Source organism: Crassostrea angulata, chromosome 6, assembly GCF_025612915.1.
Source record: "Crassostrea angulata isolate pt1a10 chromosome 6, ASM2561291v2, whole genome shotgun sequence".
Taxonomy (NCBI): domain Eukaryota; kingdom Metazoa; phylum Mollusca; class Bivalvia; order Ostreida; family Ostreidae; genus Magallana; species Magallana angulata.
In genome coordinates this window covers 60,229,941-60,256,405 of record NC_069116.1, presented here as the reverse complement: position 1 = coordinate 60,256,405, position 26,465 = coordinate 60,229,941, and the positions used below count along the sequence as shown (strand labels likewise).

The following is a 26,465-nucleotide window of genomic DNA, read 5'->3' as shown; positions in this document are numbered from 1 at the left end:
TTGCCGACATCTGTATGCATATTTTTAAAACTCATTGAAACAGTACGGATACCATGGATACGCCTTTGGAACCTAAGATATCTCTCACAAGTGGACATGCAAAGGTGATAAATAGAAAAGATCAACACACTGAGGATAAAAAGATGGTGATAACAGAACCCCTGAATCATTTTAACACTTGTACATTAGCTAATGAATGTACCGATAGTTTTATAGGAAGATTACGTCAGTTGACGGATGTTAACTATATAAGTCTTTGTATCTCAAAATCTAAAGTTTTCTAAATTACTGTCATCAAAAGTTGATAGGTTATTCTGTTGATATGTAGGTCATAAAATTACTAATTATTTATCATAATAGTTTTTAGGAATAAATTGTGTAATCATTTTCCTTTCAGCAATTTCGAAGCAAGTTCAACTTATCAAGTCACAGACCAACAAAGGGTAGATTAAAGTTTGCCTATCAATATAACAAGTTTTACATCTTTCGTTTGAAATAAACATATATACTTTATGAAAGTAGTTGGATGCACGTGTCCGATAAAGATAAAAGCATTTGCTTTGTATTAAAAAAAGTATGTCTTATTAAATGAAAAAAAAGCCAAGTAAAATAAACACAGTAAAAGTAGGTACACTATTAATAATTGTAGAGTACACATGTACTCGACATTAATATCATTAATCAATGATTAAGGAGGTCACCAAATTAACCGTCAGATCTACCTGAAATCTTAAGATATGATTTGTTTAGCTGTACACAATTATTTAGTACAGAAGAAATACTTACATTCTATCTATTATATCTTGGGTATTTTCCTATATTTTATACAGAACTCTTCTTCTGTAGGAGACCAATACAGACCCAAAAAATGGCCACGACCATCGAGCCGTGTTAAGTTAGAGCTAAACAGACAAGGACACTGCAATCACAAGTTTTTATAAGTCTTATGACTAACACCCGTTGCCCCTTTCCCTTCACAATTTCAGCCATAACTGTCTCTAATTTTCATGTAACTTGATCAAATATCAATGCGTCGAAAGATAAAGATTTAAATTTATAATGAAATTGCTTTAAATAAGTTAAAATATTTTAACATTTTTATATTTCTAACGACTAGCCATTTACTGATTTTGAAACCGGTTATATGTACCACGTTCCGACCGATTAACCGTTTATCCGGTTAGAAATTGTCATCCCAACAATGTATCGGTCACCGGGTTTACAGATGTGGGACTGTCCCTCAGTATATCTGGTCTTAATAGCTCAGTGGTTAAAACGTTTGTGAGGTACGCCAGAGGCCCCGGGTTCAAGTCCCGGTTAAGACATTAACTTTTCAACCCCTGTTACATATCATTACAGACAAATTTATCATTTGTATGCATATACTTATAACTTATTGAAACAGTACAGATACGCCTTCGAAACCTCTCTGATTTCTCTCACATGTGAACATGCACAAGTGCATCATAGAAATGATCAACACATTGAGCATTAAAAAAAGGTGATGATAACAGAATCCCTGAATCATTTTAACACTTTCACATTAACCTATTTACGAACCAATAGTTTTATAGAAAGCATATGTCCGTTGTCGGGTGGGAACAACACGTATAATATTATGTACTATAGTTTATCACAGACTGGTCCTTAAGAGGCTTGACTCGATTTGCGGCAGATACAGAGGTCTAATAACCTATTCTATAGGGCTATCTACCAGTTTTAGATATAAAAACATCATAAACCATAATAATTTTAAAAAAAAATTAGAAATTTGATTTTATGAATTTTGCTAATTTGATGTGCATGAAAGTTCAATATATTTTGTCGCTGAATTCGACTTTCGTGCTTTTTGTATAAATTATATTTTCCCTTATTTTTATTCGCTTCGCGCTGGAAAATAGCCCTTTAAGGCATACATATAACGAATATGGTACTAAAAAATAAACATTCCTTTAGTAACACTCTTTGTGTTTCAATATTATAATAACAATTTCTGCAAAGCTTACTTGACGCCAACACATCTAGCTAAATGTATAAACGACAACACCTGTCTTAGTTGACATCCAGAGAAACCACCTGTCATAGAACACATCTAAAAACACCATCTGTCATGGTACACATCTAAAAAAAACACCACCTTTCATAGTACACATCTAAAAAACACCACCTGTCATACTACACATCTAAAAACACCCACTGTCATAGTACACATCTAAAATCATCACCTGTCATGGTACACATCTAAAAAACACCATCTGTCATAGTACACATCTAAAAAACATCACCTGTCATAGTACACATCTTAAAAAAAACACCATCTGTCATTGTACACATCTAAAAAGCACTATCTGTCATAGTAAACATCTAAAAAAAAAACACCATCTGTCATAGTACACATCTAAAAAAACAGCACCTGTCATAGTACACATAAAAAAAACACAATCTGTCATAGTACACATTTAAAAAAACAGCACCTGTCATAGTACACATCTAAAAACACCCACTGTCATGGTACACATTAAAAAAACACCATCTGTCATAGCACACATCTAAAAAACACCACCTGTCATGGTACACATCTAAAAAAAACCATCTGTCATAGTACACATCTAAAATCATCACCTGTCATGGTACACATCTAAAAAACACCATCTGTCATAGTACACATCTAAAAAACATCACCTGTCATAGTACACATCTTAAAAAAAACACCATCTGTCATTGTACACATCTAAAAAACACTATCTGTCATAGTAAACATCTAAAAAAAAAAACACCATCTGTCATAGTACACATCTAAAAAAAACCCAGCACCTGTCATAGTACACATCGAAAAAACACCATCTGTCATAGAACACATTTAAAAAAATCTGTCACAGTACACATTTAAAAAAACAGCACCTGTCATAGTACACATCTAAAAACACCCACTGTCATAGTACACATTAAAAAAAACACCATCTGTCATAGCACACATCTAAAAAACACCACCTGTCATGGTACACATCTAAAAAAAACCATCTGTCATAGTACACATCTTAAATCATCACCTGTCATGGTACACATCTAAAAAACACCATCTGTCATGGTACACATCTTAGGAACATCACCTGTCATAGTACACATCTAAAAACACAAACTGTCATGGTACACATCTTAAGAAGATCACCTGTCATAGTACACATCTAAAAACACCATCTGTCATGGTACACATCTTAAGAATATCACCTGATATAGTACACATCTAAAAACACCATCTGTCATGGTACACATCTTAGGAACATCACCTGTCATAGTACACATCTAAAAACACCACCTGTCATAGTACACATCTAAAAAAAAACACCACATGTCATAGTGCACATTTAAAAGACACTGTCATATTTCACAACTGAAGGACACCATCTTTCATAGTTCACATTTAAAAGACATCACTTTTCACAGTTCACATCGAATAGACATCACAAGTCACAGAACACTTCTAGAGGACACCAACTGTTATATTACTCATATGAAGGACAACGCCTGTCATTGTTCACATCTAAAATACATCAACTGTCATAGTTTACATCGAAGAGACACCATCTGTCATAGTTCACATCTAGAAGACACCACCTGTCATAGTTTAAATCAAATAGACACCACTGTCAAAGTATACATTTAAAAGACAACACATGTCATAATTCAAATCTGAAGAACACTACATGTCATTGTTCACATACAAAAGACTCCACCTGTCATAGTTCGCATCCTAAGAACACCATCTTTCATAGTTCACATCTAAAGAACATCACCTGTCATAGTTCACCACTAAAGGACACCAACTATCATAGTTCCTGTCCAAAGGAATTCACCTATAATATCACACAACTAAAGGATACTGTTTAAGGAGTTGCCTATATGGCAAAGACTTGGAGTCATTACATGTCTTCCGAAAGGTGACAAACCTAGACAATTTAAAAAAAACTGGCGCCCAATTACTCTTTTGAATGTTCTCTATAAACTTATCTCATGGTGCCTTAGTTATAGAATCAAATCCTCCTTAGATTGTTTAATATCAGAAACCCAATCTGGCTTCATTAAGGGTCGATATATTGGTGAAAATACTAGGTTTGTCTATGATTTATTATCCTACACAGAGTCCAAAAATATGCCTGGTTTACTTGTGCTCATACATTTTGAGAAAGCTTTTGATTCTATCTCCTGGAACTTTATTTACAAAGTTTTAAAATATTTTGGTTTTGGTGAAAACATAATCACTTGGATAAAAATCCTTAACACCAAGATTACAGCTTCTGTTTTACAGTGTGGTGTGCTATCTGAGCAATTCCCTATATATCGAGATTGTAGACAAGGCGACCCGATTGCCCCATATCTTTTTATTCTCTGTGCAGAAATTTTAGCTATCCTCCTTAAACAAAATGTAAATATTAGAGGCATTGTAGCCAATGGAAAAGAACATAAAATATCCCAATATGCTTATGACACAACCTTGGTGCTTAATGGTTCTTCAGAATCCCTTTTCGCTGCTCTTGATACCATAGATCTTTTCTCATCTTTTTCAGGACTGCAGATAAACAGTTCAAAATAAAAATTGTGTGGATAGGTTCAAAAAAGTTCTCTAAACAAGTATACCGTCATACAAGATGGAAACTGGAGTGGGGATGTACAAATTTCAATCTACTGGGAATAGAATTCTCTGTTGAGTTAGAAAAAATTGTTAGTCTAAATTATAGTGTTCAAATACCTAAAATCAAAGCTTTAATACAACAGTGGAAAAGGAGAATTCTTACTCCTTTTGTTCGAGTTACTGTAGTTAAAACATAACTTCTTCCAAAACTCAATCATCTTTTTATTTCCTTATCAAGTCCAGATAAAGATATCATTTCTTCCCTTAACAATCTTTTTTTATGAATTTATATGGAATTCAAAAATAGATAAAGTCAAAAGACAACTCATTACTCAAGACTACTTAAAAGGTGGTATTAAAATGTTGGATATTAACAATTTTTCAGTGTCATTAAAATGTTCTAGGATCAAGAGGTTAACAAAAGATAACAAACCATGGATAGATATTTTTTTTTTTTAGATATTCATGGTAACAAAGTGGTAAAACATTTGTTAGACTTTGGTAACAAATATGTACAAAACATAATAATTCATTGCAACTTTTTTTGGAAAGATGTTCTACACTCATGGTTAAAAGTTTTAAGAACAATTGACAATTCAGTATCTACAACAAATGTATGTGCTTTGCCAGTATGGAACAATACAAATATATGTGTTGGTAATAAACATATCATTGTCTATAACTGGTATAAACATGGTATTAAAACTATAGGTGATTTTCTAGATTAGGTTGGTCATTTTTTGAAATAGCGTGATTTTGTACAAAATTATAGACTGTCTAATATATGTACAATGCTCTACAATAGTGTTATTAATGCAATATCTAGTTTCCTTAGATCTCATTCTATAAAAAGATCTGATGTTAAAAAAGATGACTATCCATACCTTCCATTTTACTTTGGTTATGTTTTACTGTTTGAAAAATGTTCGAAAACCTTGTACAATTTTATTAATAGTAGAGACATTATACCAAATGCCATCCAGAAATGGAACACTGAATTATCCATGCATCTGGAAGTTAATGTTTCAGTTAAAGAGTTCTTTAAAGTATGTTTTTAAAACAAGTGCTGATACCTCAGTACAGTGGCTTCTGTACAGAATTCTTTTCAGAATGCTGCCTACAAAATGCTATCTTAAAAAAAATAATGTAAGCACTGATGATTGTTGCTCTTTTAATCATTTTATGAGACTACTTTCAGTATAATATTGCTCAGTATTGAGCTCATCAGTAATATGTAATCAAATATGTATGAGAAAATAATAAAAGATACTTTCTTCATACACATTTAAGGACTCAGTTATAAACAAAATTATTATTATCAGTTTTTTCTCCTTTAACTAAACGTTGGCTATGACGTTGAAAAACAAATTAATTCTCTGATACTAGATATCTGATGGTTTGTAATGGTTTATAACCCCTGGAATCATGTAAACAGATGACTATGTTGTAACCTTGATATGAACTATTAATATGAACACGTAACCAATTATGAATAGACTGTGCAATTATTTTGAATTCTAACCTATTGATCACTTTTTTGAAAATGTCCTTCGGAATGTACAGTTTGAATTTAATTGCACAGTACATGTAGTATGATCTCATACGTCCAGGTATAGGACGAGAGGACTATATTTGTCATAACTGCAGACTCCATAGAGTTTTGTTATGGTAAGCTTGTCACGAATTGCATGTTTTCTGTCAACCTATGCTTATTTTATTCTGTCAACCTATGCTTATTTTCATACTCATGTTTGTACCAATGCAGGAAATTGTAGACCCTGATCCCTAGACGCTGTGATCGACAGTTTGACAGTTTTGATACTGTATATGGAACTGCAATACTGCTTTTGAAATTGGTCACTGAATCTACACTCATGAGCAGCACAGGTGGTCATGATTAACCAAATTGTCCGTCATAGCTGAAAGGGTATATATACTAATGTCAATTTGTTAGAAATAAGAACCGATTTGAATTGAGAACTGAATCGATACCACTATATGACACGACGAATAAAATTGTGAAAACTTTCACTCGGAGTTGACTTGATGAATAATAGGCAGACGGGAAGACTTTGTGCAGTGGACCAAACATCTTACATCTGTCTTATTATTTGTGGTGCCGTGACCAGGATAAGCGAAGTCGAAAGGAAAGACAAGAAAAACTTTTAAAGATAAGAATCCTTTTCTATATCACTATCGTCTCTATTTTTGTGGTGATTTAACAGCAACTAACCTGGCAACGAATGAATATGACAGGGATGATTAAAGAAAACAAATGGAGCAATTACAACAACGTATGGCAAGTTTAGGTCAAGATAAAGAGGGAGAGGGTCAAGAAAATCAGGCTAAAGATTCCTCGGTTAAATCTCCGGGAAGTAGTAATGATTTTTTTCATGAAACTGGAGAATTTCAGCTCAATGAACTCAGACACCGAGCTCCTAAGCCGGATGACGAAAAAGGACTTTTTATAACTCCGGGAAAGGCGGTGACAGCAGTTCTGTCAGTGCCCTTATCTTCAGTTATTACTCCGTTTGAGCAATGACTGAAAGAAGTAGGAAAATATGCGGTTATGTCAGGGAAATCAAATCATCAAATCCCTTTGTTAGCATATATCACTAGTAAAGGGTCTGTAGGAGATTTCATAAAAAGATATCTAGATGAAACAGAAGCGTCGGAAGAATGCGGTCGTGGAATGATCTAAAGGCTTCATTAAAAAATAGGTTTGCAGAGATCACTGACATCCCCCAGCACGTTTTAGCAGTGATGCATAGGACTAGGCAAAATTCTAACGAAAGTGTCCGGTGGTTCGCTGAACGACTGTCACAAATCGCGGAAGACGCATATAGTAAAGGCAGACTAAAAGACACTTTGGTACAACAACTGTTGGTAGATATCTTTTGTGACGGGTTGACATTTGACTACCTCAGAATGAAAAATTTACGAGAAAATCCTAAGGATTTAGAATCCTCAATTCAAGTCGCAATGCGGGAACAAAACTTAAGGCAGACACTGGCCACTAGAGGGTCAGACATCCTGTAAACAACTTTTATTCGCGTGCGAGAAATTTTTGCGAGGTTCCCGAGGGCATCGTCGTCGCGAATATTTCTCGCGAATAAATGTTGGTTTACAGTAACTGACAATAGACAGAATAATAGCAATGTATTGGTTGCCCCCACTTTCGAGTTCCTTTCCCTTCTTAAGAGATCATTTAGATAACTTTGCCCCAGTAGATGACATACATGAAGAACCCATGGAGATTGACCATGCGCAAATCAACCGCTGTTGTAAGTGTAAGAAAACAGGCCACCGAGCCAGATTTTGTAAGCAAAACAAACCTCAGATTAGGCCTCGGCCACAAATAAAATCAAAGTAATGAAGTACTGACGGGAGTTTATTTTATCGATTATTATTTATTTTAAAATCAAAGACATGTAATTTTGCATGCATGGCAAGTAAATTCCTATAAGTATTTGAATTACGCACATTTTTTATAACATGAATTCTCCTACAAGAAATTCGTGAAAATTCAATATCAATCATGTTGTGTAATATTCAACGAATTAGTCCATCAAACTGCGTATCAGTAATCGAAATAGTTATGAGTAATTGTATGGATCCGAGCAAAATTGAACTTTAGTCTCGTTCAACCAGACGCTCAGCTGTATCCGTTAATCTCCGACAAGCAAGAGACACTCTCTGCTTGTCGGAGATTTACGGAGATTTACGGTATATCGAACTAGGAATACATAAAATGTACGACTTTAAAAAATATCTAAATTGTACGTACCGTTTAAAATCTGACTATTTACAAGGTATCTATAAATTAGTTTCCTTTAAAAAACAATGCTTAAGAACTCATTATATCGAACATATTGATTAGAACTAATGTTGTCAGCGGTGTTGATTTGTGCTTAGGTCAAACACTGTTTCACTTTCGGTTTGCCTGAGTAACTGCAAAGGAGAGTTGATTAAAATCAACTCCCAAAAACTGAATTGAACGTAGCCCCCGATCACCTGTGGAATGTTGAAACTGTGGTAAACTAGGTAATGTGCGTGCTGACTGTTGGAGCCCGCGCAGCTAAACCGTGGGAGACAGATAGGTCGCCATAATGGGTTACGTGACACTCAGAATGAAAACAATGATCGACTTCAAGTTTTACTCCTCGCCCTACTTTTAAAGAACAAAATCAGGAAAACAAAGATGTTTTCTTCGTTGAAGCCCGAAGAAAGAACTTTAAACAAAGACCTAGATATGAAATTAATTTTACTAACAATCCCAGTAGTTGTTAATTAAAGATAGGTAAAAATAAATTCAGAGCTTTGGTAGATACAAGTGCCGCTGTATCTTTAATCAGTAAGAAAATGTTTAATAATTCATTTCCTCGCCCTAAATTGTGTAAAAATGACATCCCCGCTCTTCAAGCAGCAAACAATGATTCTTTAATTGCAATAGGGTACGTAAACATCTCTTTAAGATTTCAGGTTTAACGTTAGAACATAAACTTTATGTGACAAAGGGACGTAATTGGAATCTGATTCTTGGTCGTGTTTGGCTAAAAAAGAAAAATGTTCGTTTATATTTTGACTTGGGACTCATGCGTATAAATGGTGGAGCTCAAAGAAGACCTACACATGAAAAAATGACAATAACAAACCGTAAACCATCTCAAAAATCCATAAAACGAAATGCAAATTTAAAGCAGAGCAACACAGACCTCCAAATAGATAGAGGTAGGATCAGGTGCCTAGGAAGAGTGAGCATTCTCTGCTGACCGGTCACACCCGCCGTGTGCTCTTTGTCGTAATCGGGAAAATAAATTTGGAAAAGTCCTTAGACTATTAGGTGATTAATAATGGTCTAACAATTAGTATGAAAAACGTCCTTCAGCATGCGACCAGTGGAAGATTGTATTTGCTGACAAGGTCGTTGTATCGACCATAGAACTTATGAAAAGACGACTTCAAGCGAGACTGTTGAGAAACCTGTTTTATAAACTTGTTTGACAGTAGTTTGCTTTGTCTTAGACACTGTTCATACGAAGAGCATGCCCCTGTGTATCGAATCAACTGAGAGATAAAAACACCATATGCAGGTGTTGAAGGTTTATTGCTACATAAGTAAGGAAAGTTGACTATAGAAAAATTGAAGTCATCGAGTTAATCATAAAGTTTTGTTGTTAGGTTACTATCAATATCTATGTCAAGTAAAATATTCAAATATGAAACAGACTACGCAGACTCTGTGGTATCTTTTATTTCAAGTTCTTTGGGATATATCGAGTCGGCGTAAGTATGGAAATAACAATTTTTAATTGATAATACGTCATTGATATTCCTGAATGTTGAGTTGAAGGCTACAGCGAGTAATTTATTTTTTTCACGTACAAGTTTTTGAATAAATTCTGCTTCATAAGAATACAAAAGATAGATCTACTAACAATGGGGCACAATTGGTACGCATGAGAATTGCAACAGAATTTTGGAAGACTTGATTTCCAAAAACTACATAGATGTTGTCTATCAGAAATTCAAACATCGTTTTAATGTCAACTTCAGAGTACTTGTGTGTGCAATCAGAATGGTTTTTAAAAAAATATTTTTTTAGATTTCCAGTGACAAGGTAAGCATTTTTACGACTTCTATTTTTATTGAAGAAACAACTGTCGATGATATCAAAAAAGCCTAGATTATAATTTGTCATGGAGAATGGTTGACAATGTATAAAGCGTTGAAAAATCGTATGTTTTGATGCCGTTGATTTTGGTAAGAATTCGTGACCTCAATGTTTCTAATAAATCATTAGAGTTTTTTAATATCCACATCTGATTCACACCACTTCTGGAGAACATTGTTGTGCAGTACTCTTGAAGTTTCTCCTTCACTACTGTAAGAATTTTAGTAAGGAGTAAAGAGAGAGGTTTGGTAGAACATTTACTGGAACCTGCTATATATTTCTGTTTGTAAGGACTTTTGTGAAGCTTTGGAACATCTCAACAATTGTGAGAACCCATAAAAAACAATTTATAAAACAAAATACTGTACCTGTGTTCTATGGGAGAGTGAATAACAAGTTCCCTAGTCAAGGAAGTGAATTGCATAGACAATGACTGTATAATGGGACTGTACTTAAAATACTGTGTTTGTGATGTTCGCAAGGATGACAAAATTCCCTTGATTTTCGTAAACTAAACAAATAAAGGCTATAAAATTCCAATAGGATATATCGTAGGACGTATTACCACCGAAAACCAGAAGGAAGTCTCAGAGATATCCTGCAGACAAGACACCAAAGAAAAGATTGACGTACCAAAAAGATTTGAACAATCTATACAAAGACTGGTAAACCATAACAAAGACTTATTCGCTAAAAAGATAGTGATCTTGGGGTTACGGAGACAGTGAAGATGAGGATAGACACAGAAGGTTGTCACCCTATAAAGAATCGACCTTACCGAGCCCCCCTAAATAAGAGACAAATCATGGATAAGGCGATAACCGAGATGATGGATGCCAAGAAAATATTAACAAGAAATTAGAAGAGACGTTAAAGGAATTTAACATTAACCATATAACTACATCCCATTACAGCCCTCAAGGAAATGGCAAAGTGGAAAGACACATCAGCACAGGTAGTCATGATTAACCAAAACTGTCCGTTAAAGCCGAAAGGGTATACTCATGTCAATTTGTTAGAAATTAGAACCGAATTGGACTGAGAACTGAATTGATACCACTATACGACACGGCGAATAAAATTGTGAAAACTTTCACTCGGAGTTGACTTGGTCAATAGTAAGCAGACGGGAAGACTTTGTGCGGTGGACCAAACGCCTTACAATCAGAAATGTCACTTCCCACTATAATACTAAGAACTTTTCAAACTATTCTTTGCCTAGATGTAGATCAGAAGTTTTTTTAACAAGTCGTTTTTTCCTGACACTATTCGTAAGTGGAATAATCTGAGTATTAATACAAGGGATTTTAGGTATTTTAAAGAAAAACAAGAGAGCGATTTTACAAAGCCTCCTAAGTATTTATCCTTTGGTAGAAGATTTATAAATATTATTCATACAAAATTACGGCAAATTAAAATAAATTGTATTCTGATTTAATTATGATCTTTATCGATGTAATATAATAGCCAACCCAATGTGTACACGTGGAAGTTTAGAAGATACACATCACTTGTTCTTCATGTGTAAAAAATATTCATTATTAAGACGATAATTTAGGCCATCATTAAAATTATCTATGTTTCTCCTAACCTGACCCTGAAGTTGGGTAGGTAGGTAAGTAAATATTTTTTTCTGCCAGGGCATGATATAAAATACATTATAAATTAAAAATGAAAAAAAAATGAATCAATACTTTAATTCATAACAAAACTAAAAAAAAATATGACCAGTTGTAAAACAAATTGTTATACTTGTACCAATGGAATGTAAAACAAATTTAATATCGAATTCACTTTTATCTTTAATAATGTTGTATCTTTTGTGGATTATAAAATATACAAATATAAAATGAAATGTAGAGTTTTGAATGACATTGTAACATATAATGGTTTATTATGTTTTTTGAAAAGTGCACTGACACGGTTTTATATGACAGTTAAATCAGCAAATAGCATTATGTTTAAATATTTTGATATTCTTAATAGATTGAATGAAAAATTGTAATTATATTTCAAATTATGTTTGTCTAAAGGTGACTTGGCCTTTAGATTATTAAACTGGTAGGGGGAGTCTCTGGACACTTATACTGATTTCCCCTACACATATCTACAAGAAAAATATATTGCTGTTACATGTATTAGCTATATTTATGTACAAATCTAAATATAATGATGTTTTCTTCTCCATTTTTACATCACCAAAGACAGCTTATAGTTGAAAATTTACTTGTAAATGAATGCCATTGTGTCTAAAGTATTTTGAAACGGAAAAATATAACTCTAAAGGTGACCAGACCTTTAGATTGTAAAACTGGTAGGGGGATTCTCTGGACATTTAAACTTTTATTCCCCCTACGCATCTAACAGAGAAATATACTGTTACATAAACCTGCTAATTACTTATGTACAAATCTTAATATATGTATGATATCTATATATTTTTCATGTAACAACCTTTATTTTTTTCCTTCTATCTTTGCTGTATTAATGGCATACTTAGCATAAAACATTTCATATGCGGAAATTTACTTGTAAATGAATATTTTTCTCCTTTTTTTCGTGCTAAACTGTAGTACAAAAAAGTAACAAAATGTTTGTTGCAGTAAGCCTCTGCGCAGGCTCACTACCTTCTGTTTAGTTACATATATATGATTGAATAAGTGTTTGAAAAAAAATATCGAATTCACAATTTGATATTGTTCTTATATTTAAACATGTTTGATTCATTGTCTAGATGTGCATGAATAGATTCATTATCATTTGTATGTTGATGTACATAAACATGTATTGAAATATCATTCTATTGATCATAATGCACCTACTTCAAATTATCAATTTATTTTCAAAATTTGGTATATAAAATGTCTAAAAGTATATTAAAACAATAATATTTGATAAACTTAAGGTAATGTAATCAATGTAAATATTTGTGAAGTCATATTTAATGGTTCTACAATAATAAGGTTACACAAAATCACTATACTCGCAGAGAATGTCCTTCTTTGACAAGCAAAGATTTAACCCAAACTTGAAACATAGTGCTAGGGAAGAAAAAATATTTAGTTAATAATTTTTTTTGTAAATTTACACAATTTCACTTAAGCTATAGTCATAAGCAAAACCAACTCTTTTGTTTCTGTTGGTTTGAAATTTGATGGAGTGAAGAGAACTGTTAAAATTTTTCAAAACACAAAGAATCTTTCATTTTACAAGTACCAACCTAATGTTTGGGAGATGTATTTCCAAAAAAAAAAAGAAAAAGAAAAGAAAAGTAGGGAGAAGTTTGACATCGAGGAGACTGTCAATATTTGATACATCATAACCTTCAGGAATGATGATATAAACAGATGTTAACCAGCCCCTTGAAAGATATCCCATTGTAACTGTATTATACGAAATTTCCCATTTTCGCCAGGCTAGCTAAGCCTGTTACTGGTCGTGTAAACCCAATTCCTTTTGATGGTCGGCTGGGCTTCCCCGGTGCCCCATGCTCACCAGATAGGAAGGCTCAAATATGGGATACATGGTGTTAGCCAGCCCCTTGAAAGATATCATCAATGCAACAGAATATGATGATTTTTTACCTTCTTGCTAGGCTATGTAATTATGTCAATGTTCATGTGAAGTCAGCAAATAATAATTTTTACTATATCACAGTTTCTTTCGATTAAATTGGGATGTTTATATGGAATTTTGAATTTAAGTTTATCAGCATGTTTACGGTAATTTGAATAGCGAATAGACCACAGAAATATTTTTCTATTCGAATAGTGAATAGCAAAAAGCGAATAGAACTCCAACGTCTGAATGCCCATATTGTGTGCATCACTTTAAAGGAATTTATATAAAAAATTCAACAAACCCGGGGGTTTATATCGGGGAGGGGGGGGGGGGTCCTGTCCTCAAGCGCGTGCACCTTCATGTGCTCTTGGTCTGAAAAAAATTCGGATGGATGACCTGGGAGGTACAGTTCCTCCCAAAGTAAATAACGGCAATTTACGGTGCACAACAAATTTCGCTAGTTTTGATTTGATTCATCTTATTTTCGAACATATTCACACCTGCGAATGTTATTGCTATTTAAATTTAGACCACGTGATTTTATTTGATCCTTTCAGTTTCGCAGTAAAAATCATGTCTCGTGTTTATAGTCTATTTCATAGAATCTAGGTACTTGTCAAATATAAAATCTAGATAGTTATTGATTTTAAATTTTAGCTTCATTATTTGGTGGATAAAATGTGTTCTAGAAATAAATGCAACAACACAAACAAGAGGCCAATAGGCCTTAACGGTCACCTGAGTAGCATATACTAGTAACCCATACACAAACTTGTTGAGGAGTCTCATATATTCATTTAATTGAGTTTCATTCTGGGGTAGAAAAATTATAAATTTGTAATGACGACCACCTCCCTGGCTGAAATCTTTCAAAGAGAACTATGAAACCTATACTTTTTGCGAAAAACTTAAGATCTTATTGTCTTTTAAATCATGAATTAAGTTTTCCATTCAGGTGTGTGGGAGTAAAGAAGATAATTCTTAAACATTATATGCATTATTACCTATACATCCATTTTGGCCCTGCCCTAGAGTTAAATCCCATACTCCAGGGGACATGAAAGGACTATATATGATAAGGGCGTAAAATGGCCCCCTAAAATGAACATCATCATTTTACTATCATTCTTTGTTTCTTAGTACAGATATGTATGTGATGTGTTTACAAAATATTCATTTTGGTTCAAGTGCCCACAATTTGGAAACATGACATTGTAAAGACAACCTTTTCCCGCCATTTTTTCATTTTTAGCGTAAAACAGCTTGTTTTCAAACAGTATTTCCTTCTGAAAACATCAGGCACGTAGCATCAGGGGGGACCAGGGGGGGGGGCCTCCCCCCCCCCCCACTTTTTCTCGCAGCAACAAATTTTTTAAAATTTACATATAAAGAATTGAATTATCATGGAGTTGGCCCCACCACTTTTTTGGGAGTGAAACGAAAGTCGGAATCAAAATCATACTCGCTTCTCACACTAGAGTACTACTTCCTGTTTCTAGATCCCCAAGTATCACGTGACATAGGGTATATAAGGAGAGTTTCTGAGCTCTCAGTCGGACTTCTGAACAGACAGCCGAGGTGAGAAGAAGCTGTAAAGAAAGCAGTTATTAGGGTGAAACCTAGAACACAAATAAATACCTTACGTGCCTGCATAAGGCTTTCGAGGTTTTATTGTATGTGTTGTGTCGGCTAATAACAGAATAAGTTCTGTTGAGGAAGCGCGTGCGCTCTAGTAGAAAGTGAATTGTATATATTACTGATTTAAAGCTTTGATTGAGAAATTTGATTTGGATTATAATTGCTCAGGCAGAGCAACCGAATCTTCGAACCCGGAAAACGTTACATAAATTTGGTGGCAGCGTCGGGATTCGTTTATAGATAATCATTTATTTATTTCTTTATAATCAGCTGTGATCAATTAATATGGATGAGATGATAGATGAAGAAATATCATTTCTAGAGCAGAGCTGCGATCGATTGCGCAAAGAAATAGAGAGGTTTTCTACACCTAGGGAAAGAAGAACGCAAGCGCGCGATTCTGGAATCGCTACACTGAATGGAGCGAGCGGAGGTCAGTAATACGACCCTGAGAATACAGTTGTATTGCAGGCTAATGAAGAAAGGGATGGTATTGATGATATTGAGCGCACAAGCCATGTTACAGTGCGCCGGGCTAAGGCACACAGTGAAGGTAATACTAGTGAGGCTTTGCTTGCGGATGCGCTGGGTGATCACATATTAGGCACTGAAACAGTGAGCGCGCCGCAAGCCGCGGGAGTGCGAATACTGTCGAGTGCGACATTGACGCGTGCGCCATTATAGCGTAGAAATACTGATGCGATGAGGAGAAATAGTATCAATTACGCACCAATTCGTGAGCTACAAACTGAAAGTAGACAGTCAGCGGTTCCGAGAGGAGACATTGAAGCTTGCACAGATCCAGAAAGTAAGGGCACTAGATGCAACATCAAACCAGCAACATTTGATGGCTCTCATTCATGGCTGGACTACAAATCTCATTTTGACGCCTGCACTGCCCTTAACAATTGGTCAGAAAAGGAGAAAGGATTATACTTAGCTGTTTCGCTGCGTGGGGCAGCTCAAGGTATATTTGGGAATGTTTCTAATGAAATGGGACAACGGTATGATTTGCTGGTAAAAGCTCTAGAGGAACGTTTTGCGACGCCAAACCAGACGGAACTCTATCGAGCACAATTAAAGGAAAGAAGTCGGAAAGCGTCTGAGACCCTGTCGGAATTAGGTCAGGCTATTCATAGGTTGACTTGTTTAGCTTATCCGACGGCACCGTCTGAGGTTAGGGAGACATTAGGTAAAGATGCGTTTATCGATGCACTAGTCAACTCGGATATGAGACTGCGCATCAAACAGAGCAGACCTGGAAATCTAAATGACGCAATTCGCCTTGCTGTGGAGCTGGATGCGTTTTTCAAAACAGAAAAGCGAGGAGACTTGCGCATGATTGAGAGTGATGAAAGCGCACAACCTCAGACAACGCAGCTAATGGATTTAAGGAAGGCGATGCAGACTAAATTAGATAAATTAGAAATACAGGTTCAAAATGGGGCACGACAAAGACGACCTATACAGACTTCAGGCGGAAACCTCGGCAATGGCGTGGTTTGCTACTACTGTAAGGAAAAGGGCCATATTCGGAGAAATTGTCCCAGTTTGAAGAGTAGAGGGGCGGATAAGAAAAGTGAGCCTTATAGAAAAAGTCCGGGCGAGGGGAAATCTCGACGAATTCGTAGCAATCGCAGGAAAAACAAGTGTATGAACGCAAACATAGGCGCAAACACTTCAAACCATGAAGCTGGTATCTTTCTACAAACTAACGTCAATGAAGTCCAAGCAAAGATGTTGATCGACACAGGCGCTTCGTTGACATTAATATCAAAGAAGATATACGATTTGATGCCACAACACACGCGCCCGATTCTAGAAGCAAGTTCGCAAAGAGTATTAAATGCAAGCGGAGATGCGCTCCCTCAGTATGGAAGAGCAATATTTGGTATCGCGGTTTGTCAATCTGAAACACATATTCCAGCGATAGTGACGGATATCACTGTCGATGGAATACTCGGCCTTGATTTCCTAAAAATGGGAAATGGTATTATAAATCTCGGAACTAATACTTTGCGGCTAAATGATGAGGAATGCACAGTCTCTTGTGAAGGAGCTATGGGCTGTTATCGTATCACTGCTGCCGACGATGTTCATATTCCCCCACGAAGTGAATTAGTCATAAAGGGTAAAATTTCTGGAGAAAATAAATGCGGTACCATAGATTACATTGTCGAGCCAGAAGAAAAGTTTCTGGAAAGGGGTCGTGCGCTAGTTGGGCGAACGTTAGTTAAAGGTGGAGAGAATATACCTGTTCGACTTATGAATATAACAGATGTACCGCAAACGATATACAAGGACACAACCATAGCTAAGATGACGGCTATTGATGCAGAGAAGAGCACGGCTAGATTTGAAAAGCAGTCGTCTGGCGAGCTGCGAGAGGATTTGCGCGATCTCCTAGATCGAGGTAAAGAAAACCTTACGCACTCCCAAGCCAAAGACGCTGAAAAATTCTTACGCAAATATCAACATTTGTTTGCAAATTCAAATTTTGACCTTGGACGAACAGCAGTAGTTAAGCATAAGATAAATACTGGAACAGTTGAGAAACCAATTAAGCAAGGCGTGCGCTGCATTCCTTTGCATTTGTCACATGAAGTCGACAAACAAGTCAATGAAATGCTAGAAAGAGATGATATAGAACCTTCCAATAGCCCTTGGGCATCGCCTGTTGTTCTAGTGCGCAAAAAGGACGGGACAATGCGATTCTGTATTGATTATCGCCGCTTGAATGAAGTAACTATCAAAGATGCATATCCCCTCCCAAATATTGACGAAGCATTTGACCATCTCTCGGGTCATGCTATGTTCTCCACATTAGACCTTAACAGTGGGTATTGGCAGGTTGGCATGGAAGAAAAGGATAAAGCTAAGACAGCGTTTGTTACGCGGAAAGGCCTATTTCAATTTAAGGTTATAACTTTTGGTCTAACCTGTGCGCCTGCGACTTTTGAACGTCTGATGGAGACTGTTCTGGCGGGTCTCCAGTGGGACATTTGCCTAGTGTATCTTGACGACATAATAGTTATTGGACATTCCTTTGAGAACATGCTAGAGAACTTAGGAAAGGTATTTGATAGACTTCAGCAAGCTGGACTGAAATTAAAGGCAAAGAAGTGCAACCTTTTTGCAACTAAAGTGAAATACCTGGGACACATAATATCTCATGAGGGCATTGCTACAGACCCGGAAAAGATTGCAGCAGTTGCCCAGTGGCCAACTCCTTCCAATGTGTCTGACATTCGCTCATTTTTAGGGTTGTGCAGTTATTATAGACGCTTTATTCGAGATTTTGCCTCGGAGGCAAAACCATTGCATCGTTTTACAGAAAGGGGGCGGAAGTTTCAGTGGACGCAAGAAGCACAGAGCGCTTTTGAAAATCTTCGAAACAGGTTAATATCTGCACCAATACTGGCGATACCTGATGTGTCTAAACGATTCATTCTTGATACAGACGCAAGTAACTGCTCAATAGGCGCTGTGCTTTCGCAGGAAATCAACGGAAACGAGCGGGTGATAGCGTATGCCAGTCGTGCACTATCTAAAACAGAGAGAAGGTATTGTGTGACGAGAAAAGAATTGCTCGCTGTTGTCCATTTCATAAAGCACTTTAGGCACTATCTTTATGGAAAGCAATTTTTGTTAAGGACTGACCATGGGTCACTGAAATGGCTTCTTAGGTTCAAAAACCCGGAAGGACAATTAGCGCGATGGCTAGAAGTCATCAGCACTTATGATATGGAGATAGAGCATCGCCCGGGCAGAAAACACGGGAACGCGGATGCCCTTAGTAGAATCCCATGCACTCAGTGTGGATTTGATTCTAACTGGGAGACAAAAGATTCTAAATCTTTAGTTAGGGTATTGCACTCATCTACTGAGGTCGAGGATAACAAAAATGTGTTGGCGAGCGCTAGTCTAAGAGGATCTTAAGATGAGAGCAAAGACATTCAATTGGTTCGCAAATGGATTGACCTCTGTAACGGGATGAGCGGAGGCTACTCCAAACAACAACAAGACATCTTAAATTTAACAAAATTTAATAACAAAAAAAATAAGAGAAAGAAAGAAAAGATAGAAATATAAACACTAAACCACACAAACACTCACACACCTTTCACTCAACAAGAAAAAATATGATGTTTATACAAATGACCAAAAATAAATTAGAAGAGTGTCCGAATCTCCGGGGCTGTAGTCCTGGACCAACTACGGACAACCACAACTAGAGTAGTTTCCTCACCACAATCATCATCATCACCACTATCATCAACATCATCAACTTCAACACCATAATCATCACCGACGTCACCATGAACGACATCATCTACATCATCTTCATCGACATGACCATCATCATCGTCGTCGTCATCATCACCATAACATCATCGTCGTCATCAACATGAACATCGCATCGTCATCGACTTCACCATGAACGACATCACCTACACCATCATCATCGACATGACCATCATCATCGTCGTCATCGACATCATAACATCATCATCTTCTCAACATCAACAATATGACACTACAATAAGTGTACAAGTGACACCATAACACCATAATAAAAACAATATTGTATAATACATCATATAAGTATCTCACTGATAGTATCAAACTATGATAATGTATAAATAGTATTATATTAAAGGCAACATCTCAAAATATTGTAAGTATATGGTAACTAAGTTATTTGTTTACAGTAAACAATATGGCGTCTGAGACTTCCGGTGACGCACTTCCGCCCAAGTAGTTAAGTGGAAAAAGTGACAATAAATTGTAAAATAAAATAACGCATAGAAAATAGCCCTTTAAATCACCGTTTCTTTATACAGCAATAGCAAAAACTGTACTATAGAAAAAGACGAATTCCATTTAAACACTCTCGCTAAAGTCACACATCAGTGAACACACAGGTAACTCTACAGTGAACAATGGTCAAGGTGACTTTATAGGACGACTGCGTAATACTAATAAAAAGGCAAAAATTTACAAATAAACTACACCAAACTAAATAAATACTTACCACGGTCAGCTATCCGTGTCCGCGTCAAATGCTGAACTTGTGAAACTAAAACATGCCACACAGGCTTCTAACACGATACCCCCTTCACACACTAAGCACGTCTTTATTGCTGGACAGCTCGGCCGGGTATAACTTAGCGCCTATTGTTAGGGTCGGCCAAGCACGTTGCAAAGAATTATGGGAAAATTAAAATCGGGTGTGTTCGATATGAACAGTGATTGTCACACACCTCCCCCCTTAAAAAATTGTCCTGCAATTTCAAATAAACAATCACTGAATTTTGAAAATTCTCACGTATTTACAATAAAACCTATATACATACCTGTACTGTCTACTATACATCTCACTGACGACTCAGGTAATCCGCACCCACATTGTCGCTTCCTTTGATCGCAATGATCCTAAAGCGGTATGGCTGAAGCTGCAAAGCCCAACGCATCAGTCTGGAGTTCTCTGTCTTTGCTTTGTTAAGGTAGGTCAGGGGTTGGTGATCAGTTTCAAGTAGAAACTCGCGTCCATAAAGGTACTGGTGGAACTTCTGTATTCCCCACACTACCGCCAAACACTCCTTCTCGATAACAGCGTATGCCTTTTCTCTTGGTTGAAGTTTCCTACTGGCGTACGCTACGGGTAGTTTCTCGTCATCCTCCATCTGTAACAGCACAGCACCTATCCCATCATCTGCAGCGTCCGTGCGTAAAATGAAGGTTTCATTAAATTCTGGCAACTTCAATATTGGCCTTTCTGATAACATGTGTTTCAATGTATCAAAAGCTCGTTGCTGACTTTCAGTCCAAATAACTTTATTTGGTTGGCCCTTCTTCGTAAGATCAGAAAGTGGAATGGCTATCGCAGAGAAATTCGGAATAAACTTTCTGTAGAATCCTGCTAAGCCTAGGAAGGCACGAACCTGTTTCTTGGTTTGTGGTATTGGCGCATTTCTGACTGCATCAATCTTGTCCTGTTCTGGTTCTAGACACTTGTTGCCCACCATATGTCCCAAACAGTCAATCTTGTCAAATCCGATGAAACATTTTGTCGGTCTGGCCGCAAGTCCCGCATCTCTGAGTCGTTCGAACACAGTCTTCAGTATGTGTAGATGTTCTTCAAAGGTATCTGTAAAAACAATGACATCATCGATAAAGTTTTCTACGCCGTTCATACCTTGAAGTAGTTTTCTCATCATACGACTAAATGTTGCCGGCGCGTTTACAAGACCAAACGGCATTGTCCTGAATTGGTACAATCCGGATGGTGTGGAAAAGGCTGTAAGCGGCTTACTCTCGTCAGCCATCGGTACTTGCCAGTATCCTTTGCTTAAGTCTATCTTTGACACAAACTTCTTTCCGGTCATTTTGGAAAATATGCTTTCTGGACTGGGCATTGGTTCTGCATCAAATACCGTAGCACAGTTCAGTCGTCTATAATCAATGCAAAATCGATTCGTTCCATCTTTCTTCCGAGCTATGACAACTGGAGCTGAATAAGGGGAAGATGATGGCTCAATCACATTCAACTGTAGCATTTTCTGAACTTCTTCTGTAATTGTTTTCTCTGTACTGAACGGAATTGGATATGGTTTCACACGCACAGGTTCAGACGATGTCACAACAATCTTATGCTCCACTAAGTTCGTCATTCCAGGTATATCCGTAAATACATCTGAGAACGAATCACACAGTGATTTAGCAGTTTCCAACTGATCTGGTGTTAGTCTGTCTGCAAACTTTATGTCCTTTGCTGTTTCGGTTTGAGTAACAGGTGGCATAAGAATAGAGTCCTGTTGTTCATCATCATCTAGGTCACTAAAGTCTATGAGTGAAATTGCACATGTTGACAAAACACCACAGTTCAATGTATCTCGTTCAACATACTTCTTAAGAAGATTTGCGTGGAAAGTTTTCAGCTTGCCTCCCATATCGATCTTGTAGTCCATATGTCCTAACGGTACTGCAGGTACTTTTCCTTTTGGAATAGTCCGCTGACACACGTCACATGATCTGCAAAACCGTCTAATGTCTGACTGAATTCCTGGCCAGTAAAATTCGGACACTACTCTGTCGGTTGTTTTCTTTGATCCCAGATGACCACCCATCAGCGTTTCATGTGCTATCTTCATGACGATAGTTCTGTATTTCCGAGGAACGATTAACTGTCGGAAAAGTTTTCCACTGGACACTTTGGGACTGCAAAATTCTCTGAACAACATTTGCTTCCGTTCACACATTTTTGAAAATCCGCCGTCACTGAAATGTTTAAGCTGTCCACTCTCAGCTAAGCTCCATAACTTTTTCAGTGTCTCGTCGTTTCGTTGTTCTTGTAAGATATCCTCCGGCGATACATCCCGTATTGCTTCCGGTACTTTCAATGGTTTGTATGGAGACTGTTTCTTTTTCAGTTGCGCACGCGTTTCAACAGCTGCTATGTTTTCAACGGAATGAATCCAGGCTGGATTTGGTTCATGTGGTTTCCTTACTCCACGAATATTACCAAGAATAAGATCGTACGAAGGCGAATCAAAGCACCAAGCATCAACACTTCCGGTAAAGTAAGGAGTATCGACACCAATTCTAGCCACATCTGAATCAATAATACGACCGTCTGCTAACTTGCATCGTTGAGATGTCCCTGTTAGTTGATCATCGTTTACCAGTTCTCTACGAATAACGGCACCACTACAACCTGTGTCTCTTAGTACAGTCACTAGTTTATTGCCAACACATCCTTTCACAACTGGCATTTCCGTTTCACAGAAAGCAACCGAATCACCAACACACGGTAAGTTTCCATGTTTCTCGACGACACTCGCGGCTCCTTGGCGACCTCTACCGCGTCCTGGATATCCATGGTTCCCATTATTGTACGACCCACGTTGAAAATCACTAGGGTAAGTATGTTTCGGTGTTGTTTCTTGTTTCTCGCTCGAATTAAACGGCCTGTTATTCGGACTTTTGCGGAAGTTGCAGTTAAAGGCTTTATGTCCTTGTCGTCCGCACTCATAACACTTCACTGCATTTCCAGATTGGTTTTGTTGCACGGAATCTTTGTACGGCGGTTGTCTATCGCACTGCTGTCGTCTGTCAAAGAGCGGTTTTTGCGTAAGTGAAGAGGATGTCACTGTTCTGGCCTCAGCAAACTGGTCCGCGTATCGCGCCATGTCTTGGATCGAAGTAGGAATCCTCTCCTTTAGGAATAAGGCAAGTTCTTTCGAGCAACACAATAAAAACTGTTCACGTAAGAACAAGTCCTTCAGATCATCGAATGTCTTGTTAGTCTTAGACAGCTGAATCCACCGCTCAAGGTAACTGTCCAGTCTGGTAGAAAATTGCATAAAAGTTTCACTTCCGTCTGGTTTTGAAAATCGGAACTTCTTGCGGAAACCGTCCTCCGTCATGTCAAATCGTTTCAACAGGGCGTTCTTCAACTCGTTGAAATCAAGTGCTGTTTCGGGTGAGAGTCTTGCGAACACATCCAGTGCCTTTCCTTTGAGTAATGCGCTAAGATGAGTCCCCCACGTGTCTTTATTCCATTTCTGCGTTGTTGCGTATATCTCAAATCTTTTAATGTACGCGTCAATGTTGTCTTTCGAATCCTCAAACGGAGGAAGTTTTGGTCCTTTTATCACTTGAGAAGTTTCTTTTTCCTCTTTAGTCACAACACTCGGCTTCATGTGAGATCTCTCTAGTTGCAGTTTGTGATCAAGTTCCAGTTCTTCTAGTTTTTGCTGATGTCTCTTTTCTTCTATCAATCGGGCGTGCTCTCGCTCATCATGTTCTCTTGCGGCGCGCTCTTTCTCCATCTGTAGTTTGAAGTCGCGGTCTTTCTCCTCCTGGTCTCTCTCCTCCTGTCTCTCGACTCTATGTTTCTCACGTTCGTCCCGCATTCTGGCCTGTTCGTCCTTCACGAATTGTTGAAGGTCTTCATCCTTCATCCCCATCTTGGTCCCCACTTCAAGTAGCTCCAGCATCTCCTTGACAGTAGACATGGTGCATTGACTGACAGACCAACTTACCTCAAAATTATCTCATAAAGGGACTAACTTCTCAACTTTTAACAAAACAATCTGCCTAACGTAATGTACTCACCAAGGGAAAAGGAAACAACGACCTACACTTGCTCTTACATGTACTACAAAAGAGATCAAAAAATGAAAAATAAAATAAACCTTGGCAACTGTTCACTTATAAAGATATCTTGTAGTATCTGGAGGAGTCAACTCATCACACCGCTGCCACCAATTGTAACGGGATGAGCGGAGGCTACTCCAAACAACAACAAGACATCTTAAATTTAACAAAATTTAATAACAAAAAAAATAAGAGAAAGAAAGAAAAGATAGAAATATAAACACTAAACCACACAAACACTCACACACCTTTCACTCAACAAGAAAAAATATGATGTTTATACAAATGACCAAAAATAAATTAGAAGAGTGTCCGAATCTCCGGGGCTGTAGTCCTGGACCAACTACGGACAACCACAACTAGAGTAGTTTCCTCACCACAATCATCATCATCACCACTATCATCAACATCATCAACTTCAACACCATAATCATCACCGACGTCACCATGAACGACATCATCTACATCATCTTCATCGACATGACCATCATCATCGTCGTCGTCATCATCACCATAACATCATCGTCGTCATCAACATGAACATCGCATCGTCATCGACTTCACCATGAACGACATCACCTACACCATCATCATCGACATGACCATCATCATCGTCGTCATCGACATCATAACATCATCATCTTCTCAACATCAACAATATGACACTACAATAAGTGTACAAGTGACACCATAACACCATAATAAAAACAATATTGTATAATACATCATATAAGTATCTCACTGATAGTATCAAACTATGATAATGTATAAATAGTATTATATTAAAGGCAACATCTCAAAATATTGTAAGTATATGGTAACTAAGTTATTTGTTTACAGTAAACAATATGGCGTCTGAGACTTCCGGTGACGCACTTCCGCCCAAGTAGTTAAGTGGAAAAAGTGACAATAAATTGTAAAATAAAATAACGCATAGAAAATAGCCCTTTAAATCACCGTTTCTTTATACAGCAATAGCAAAAACTGTACTATAGAAAAAGACGAATTCCATTTAAACACTCTCGCTAAAGTCACACATCAGTGAACACACAGGTAACTCTACAGTGAACAATGGTCAAGGTGACTTTATAGGACGACTGCGTAATACTAATAAAAAGGCAAAAATTTACAAATAAACTACACCAAACTAAATAAATACTTACCACGGTCAGCTATCCGTGTCCGCGTCAAATGCTGAACTTGTGAAACTAAAACATGCCACACAGGCTTCTAACACGATACCCCCTTCACACACTAAGCACGTCTTTATTGCTGGACAGCTCGGCCGGGTATAACTTAGCGCCTATTGTTAGGGTCGGCCAAGCACGTTGCAAAGAATTATGGGAAAATTAAAATCGGGTGTGTTCGATATGAACAGTGATTGTCACAACCTCGGTAAAAGACCCTCATTTTCTGATGTTTCGCAGCATGGGTACGGGATCAAATCGTTGTGGAACCAATTTGAAAGACTAAGCATCCAGGATGGTTTGCTAGTGCGTCGCTGGGTATTCCTTCCGTCAAATCGAGGGATCTATCAAGCCATAGTACCAGATTGTGAATGAGAATTGTCTTGGAGATGTGTCACGACAATAAGACGTCAGGTCACCTTGGAGTGACAAAGACGCTGGCAAAAATAAGGCAACGATACTATTGGCCAGGTCTGCAGAGAGATGTACATCAGTACATAGCGGGATATGACACGTGTACTCAGCGGAAAAATCCTATTCCGAAACGCCGGGCCCCTATGCAAATCACAACATCTGGTGTGCCTATGGAGAGAATAGCTTCTGGCATTTTGTG

At 37.2% G+C, this 26,465-nt stretch overlaps 1 protein-coding gene across 2 annotated transcripts; it reads right to left on the bottom strand.

Annotated features, from left to right (window-relative positions):
• Positions 1 to 19,532: 19,532 nt before the first annotated feature.
• On the bottom strand, positions 19,533 to 26,027 carry LOC128190087 (uncharacterized). 2 transcript variants are annotated; one of them, XR_008244321.1, is made up of 2 exons: positions 20,539 to 26,027; positions 19,533 to 20,040 (listed from the first exon to the last, which is right to left on the bottom strand). XR_008244321.1 is itself a non-coding variant. In XM_052861997.1 (2 exons), the coding sequence occupies exon 2, from the start codon at positions 24,521 to 24,523 to the stop codon at positions 20,882 to 20,884; it is 3,642 nt and encodes a 1,213-aa protein (XP_052717957.1). In that variant the 5' UTR covers positions 24,524 to 25,330; positions 25,829 to 26,027; the 3' UTR covers positions 19,533 to 20,881. The 2 variants fall into 2 exon arrangements, 1 of the variants encoding a protein (XP_052717957.1); XM_052861997.1 differs by having other exon boundaries at positions 19,533 to 25,330; positions 25,829 to 26,027.
• Positions 26,028 to 26,465: the final 438 nt, after the last annotated feature.

What these genes read in the sequence shown, in the direction of transcription:
- LOC128190087 (XM_052861997.1), bottom strand. Translation starts at nt 24,523, where the DNA reads ATGTCTACTGTCAAGGAGATGCTGGAGCTACTTGAAGTGGGGACCAAG.